Raw genomic sequence first — 5,484 nt, forward strand, 5'->3', positions numbered from 1 at the left:
GGTCACTTATCCAGAAAAATATTGCTAAGGTTGATTTCTGAGAGACTACTGTCTATTTTCGTTTAGGAGTTTTATTCTGTCAGATCTTACATTTAGATCTTTAACCTATTTTGATTTTATTTTTGTGCATGGTATAAGATAGTGGTCCAATGTCTTTCTTTTGCTTGTAGCTGGCCAGTGTTCATGGGTTGAAAGAATTAATATGGTTAAAATGCCCACACTCCCAAAGCAATCTACAGATTCAATGCAATCCCTATCAAAATACTGATAGTGTCTTTCACAGAACTAGAACAAAAAAATCAAAAAATCTGTATGGAACCACAAAGACCTTGAACAGCCAGAGCTTGAGAAAGAAGAACAAAGCTGGATGTATCACAATCCCAGATTCTAAAATATACTCCAAAGCTGTAGTAATCAAAACAGTATGTTACTGGCACACAAAAGAGTACACCAATCAATGAAATGGATTTGGAAGCCCAAAAATGAACCATTATGGCCGATTAACCTATGAGAAAGGAGATGAAAATATACAATGGGGAAAAGATAGTCTCTTCAATGAATGGTATTGGGAAAACTGAGCTCCCCTTCTTTTTTCTCCCCTCCCTCTTAACCCTTTCCCTTATAACTCCCATTCCAGTGTCTACAAAACACTTCCCAACACCTTCAAATATTTTGCTCTATCTTAGCTCAACCAATGACTTTCAATCCTGGCTGCACATTAAAAGAACTTAAAAGAAAAAAATGCCTGAACTTCACCCACTGCAGAGGCTGATTCAGTCAGTCTGGGGTCTAGCCCTGGAACGATTGGCATGTTTGTCATAATCTCCCTAGGTGACTTCAGTGTGCATCCAAGCTTGAGAATAAACAGCCTTAACTGAAACCTGGATTCTCCTCTGCACCCCTTTATCCCCACCCTTATCTGCCTGAATAACTTCTATTATCCATCAAGATTCAACTAAAACATCACCTCCTCCAAGAAGGCTTCCCTGGGAGGCTTAGTGATCTAGGTACCACCCTATGTTCCTACTATGCCCTGTGTATGCTCTGTCATAGCCTTTATGTCCCTGGTCATAGTAACTTCTTACTTTCATGTCTGTCTACCTCAATAAGCTCTGAATTCCTTAAGAGTAGGAACTGTATCTTCTTCATCTCTGTGTCCCCACAGTGTAACTTATGCAGTGCTTAGCACGTGGTTGTCATCCAGAGATCCTTGTGAGAGAGCAGGCAGGAGGGAAGAGATTGAGAAGGGAATTTGAGAATGACAGTGGAAAGAAAAATCTCTCTCCCTGTACTGTCAGCCTCCGGCTTCCAAGGATAAAATTGATTTTATTTAGCATACTTTGGGGACTATAAGGTAGAGGCAAAGCACACAAAGTAAAAATAGAAGACAACTTTCCATTTTTAGAAAAAAAGTAAATTACATAAAGCTAGCCCATATATGGAAAGTATTTTTAAAATATATTTTTGGCGATCTACTAAGGACATTATCATTCATCCCCAATTTCTGTGCAGTTGGTGACCCAAATCTTCTTTGACATTCTCATTCTGTTTATGGTGGTTATATGGTGGGCATAATAATGCCTTAATAATGCCTCTCAAAGCTGTGCATATCCCCAAACCCCAACCTTTGAATATGTTACCTTACCTAACAGAATGGAATGTGCAGATGAAATTAAGGGTCTTGAGATGTGGAGAATATCCTGGATTATCCAGGTGGACCCAATGTAATCACAAGGGTCCTTATGAGTGAAAGAGGGAGTCAGGAGTCTCAGTTATCTGTGTCACTGATACAGCATGAGAATAACTTGACCATCTGTTACTGGCTTTGAAGTTAGAGGAAAAGCCAAGAAACACGTCTGCAGAAGCTGGAAAGGGCAAGAAAACAGATTTTTCCCTTAGAGCTTTTAGAAGGAACACAACCCTGTTGATACCTTGACTGTAGCCCAGTGAGGCCTGTTCAGACTGATACCACCACCAGAATAGTAAGATAATTTGTTGTTATTTTAAGCTGCTAAATTTGTGGTGGTTTGTTACAGCAGCAATAGGAAACTAATACAGTGGATGTAAAATGTTTCCAGAATACACTCACACCTGTCTTGCATGTTTTCCGTTTTGAATTAATGTCACCTCTGCCACAGCTGTTGTGAAATAATCACTGCAAGTCTTGATGATGACCTTGAGTCATTACTAGACCATCAATCATAAGTGAAAGAATAAGCAGTTGTAACCCCAGAAGTCCACATGGCTCGTTCATGGAAGACATACAGCCCATGCCCCAAACAGACCCTGTGATCTAGCACAAAACAGGAGCCTGGAAAAATTCACAAAATGGTTCCTAACTTTGGATTCCAGCTGCACTTGAGCAGCTCAGAGACCACAGACCCTGGACCTCCAGTACGTTGGTCATCACCCCTTTCACTCTCCCAGGTCTCCTGCCAAAAGGACATCAGGCTTTGTTCTGAGTGCAGACCTGGAGGGTGAGGGCAGAGGAGAAGGCGACAGAATGAGGATTTTCCAGTGCTCGTTCCCAGAGATAGATGCAAGATAATCAGATTTGCTCCATTGTCCAAATTGATCATCCAACAGGCATCTCCTGAAGGTCATTATGCTAAAAAGGTGTCTGTCCCTTGTTCCAGACTGTCTGGAGGAGGAGGAACGGAGAAGGAAAAGAAAAACTCACCCATCGGTGGTGAGCTCATACATATTTTAGAATGATTCATTAAATTTTAAAAGGGAATTCGGGTTAACCCTAAAGTAGCCAGAAATTTTATAGAATCAGTATTCCCCATTTTCTGAACTTTCTGATGGACCAGTATGTTAGCAGACAGCTTCCTGTTTTGGTTTGAAAGACTTTTTCTTTTAGCTTCTGTAATACACCCTTCCTTCTCTTCATGCAGGCGCAGAACCGAGTGAGGGTCCTAGGGATTAAAGTGTCACCTTTATTACTGATGAACTTTTCTGGAGGATAGCCCTTCTGAATGGGGCAACAGTAAGCTTTCTTTTATAGCACCTCTGAATTCAGCAAAATGACCTCTTCAGCTACAGCCAGCTAGTACGAGTGATCCGGCCCCAGGAGCAGTGCTGCCCGCAGTCACAACCAGCAAGAGTCCAGAAGGGCCTGAGATAGGCTTGCCTGCCATCTCCCCCACTCAATGATTCCAAGGAGGGTTGTCCCAGGGAGGAGGAAGTGAGGGGCAGAGGGGCCAGGAGCACTATGCTAGTAAGAGCTCTTCAGCACGGATTCGTGAAGAATAGGGAGTGAACACGCTCCACCTGATAGCTTCTTCTAAATGTTAGCAAGTAGGTTATGCTGTCATTAAGCTAACTAAGTAATTATATCTAGGGAAATCCCGAAAGCAAAATGAGCAAGAGCTGACGAGAGATCCATCACCACAAAGCATGCGTGGAAGCAGCAGCCTCCTACTCAGTGTGACACATAGCGTGAGGTGTGTTGCTGGTAATAAATCAAGTACGGATATGACACTGTTTTTAGAAATTAGAACCTGTTCAAAATGTTCCCTCTAAATGCCTGGGTGGCTCAGTAGGTCGAGCGTCCGACTTCAGCTCAGGTCATGATCTGGCACTCCATGAGTTCGAGCCCCGTGTGGGGCTCTGCGCTCACAGCTCAGAGCCTGGAGCCTGCTTCTGATTCTGTGTCTCCTTCTCTCTCTGCCCCTCCCCGGCTCGTGCTCTGTCTCTGTCTCTCAAAAATAAATAAACATTAAATTCTTTTTTTAATTTTGCCTATAATAACGTTATTCCCACTCACCTCATTTCAGATCTACTTTCTTGAATGACAGAAAAAGGTGAGGAATTACAGATAGCATTCCAGAAATTACACATAGCGTAGTCTATCTTATGTGAGGAAGCTTATAGTGGAGGATTTTTTATAGTAGCATTAATAGTTGTGCAGTTGTGAACTATTGAAATACCTGTGAGTTGCAATTTTTATAGTTGCTTCTGTTTATTTTTTGTTTTATCCAGGAATGAATTTGATTAAGAAGGTGAGATTTTTTTTTTAAGCACAAATATCAGCAGAACACATGAACAAGAGTGACCCTACACTTTTGGTTAACAATGACAGAAGAACCACAGTATCAGGTAAAGACCACAGCATGTACCTAAATGTGTGAAATTTTCAAGAATGTTATTAACATCATTATAAAAATTGAATGCACGTTTTCACATATAATAATTTAAATCGTAAAACAGGGACGTTTTTGTTTAATTCTTTTGTACTTAGTGGCTCATAAGGAGTTGGGAGTCAGATACATTTTAGTTAGGATTCATTGTTAAATTAATTTCTAAAAGCAGATTAGCTATACATATTTTTATTATACAATGATCACTTCCAGGTTTTTAATGGCTTATTGTTCATTTGCTTATAAAATGACTTAATGAAAACTTTTACAGAGATCCTCCCATAAAAGGCTCACGGTTCTTTTTCCTTTATTTCCCTGCTACCAACTCCCTGGTGTGATGAGATTTGTCCAATTCTGAAAATATTGTGTTATGCTTGTAAACTGCCAAGAAAAAACGTAGGAAAAATGAGCACTCTTTTCTGCCCTGAAGCCAACCTCAATCCTTCTCCAACGCTCTGTCCTCTTAGGAAAGCTTTAGGTTGGCCAAGAACAAGATTTTCCCTTAACAACAAATCAGGCTGTTGCTAGGTGATTGTGACATAGGAAGAGTAACCTCCAATCACAAAGCAGCCCCAAAAGTGTGATTGTGGCATATCAATATAAATAGGAGAGCTCTCCCCAGCTCTTAGGCCCTTCTCCTCTCCACTCGTAACTGATAAGGAGACCAACATCTGCAATGGCCAGATTCACCAGCAAAAAGAACAAGTGCCCCAGAGGACATCAAAGCCCAATCTCCAGAAAGAAATTACATTCCAGCACCGACTTTGGCCATAGAAATTATTCACTCTACGTAAACAGGGTCCTAAAGGAAGTGATTCCCCAGAGGGGCATATCATCTCACACCTTGGACATCATGAACACCCTGATCAACGACATCTTTGAGCGCATTTCTATGGAAGCCTGCAGTGTGATGTGTTTCCGAAATCGCTGTACCCTCACCCTTGAAGATATCCAGAAGGCGGTGTACTTGCTGTTACCCGAGAAGCTAGCTAAGTATGCGGTGACTTTTGGAAGTGAAGCTGTCCAAAGATATGTCCACTCGTAAACTTTACATGCCTGCTTAATTAAATCTTGGGGAAAGTAAATCAAACTTCCTCCCCAAATGATCACTTCACTATAGAATTCGCTCTTCTTTTTTATAACATGGCAATATTTCCTGGTTATTTCCCCCATCCCTCTTATCTCCAGAGAAGAATTACTGTCTCACTATTTTACCTTTGAACAATTTGATTATTTAGGATTTCCCCAAACCTGCTCCCTGCCCAAGTCCCACCCAGAACTCTTATTTTTCCTGTGACTCTGTAAATCTCATTATATAAACTCAACGTTTATTGTATTGTTA

The 5,484-nt window shown here is 41.1% G+C and overlaps 1 protein-coding gene across 1 annotated transcript; it reads left to right on the plus strand.

Annotated features, from left to right (window-relative positions):
• The first annotated feature begins 4,731 nt into the window (after nt 1-4,731).
• On the plus strand, nt 4,732-5,256 carry LOC101092488 (histone H2B subacrosomal variant-like). Its single transcript, XM_003981056.5, has one exon. It carries the CDS (start codon nt 4,819-4,821, stop codon nt 5,185-5,187), a length of 369 nt encoding a protein of 122 aa, XP_003981105.2. The 5' UTR covers nt 4,732-4,818; the 3' UTR covers nt 5,188-5,256.
• Nucleotides 5,257-5,484: the final 228 nt, after the last annotated feature.

Source organism: Felis catus, chromosome A1 (assembly GCF_018350175.1).
Source record: "Felis catus isolate Fca126 chromosome A1, F.catus_Fca126_mat1.0, whole genome shotgun sequence".
Taxonomy (NCBI): domain Eukaryota; kingdom Metazoa; phylum Chordata; class Mammalia; order Carnivora; family Felidae; genus Felis; species Felis catus.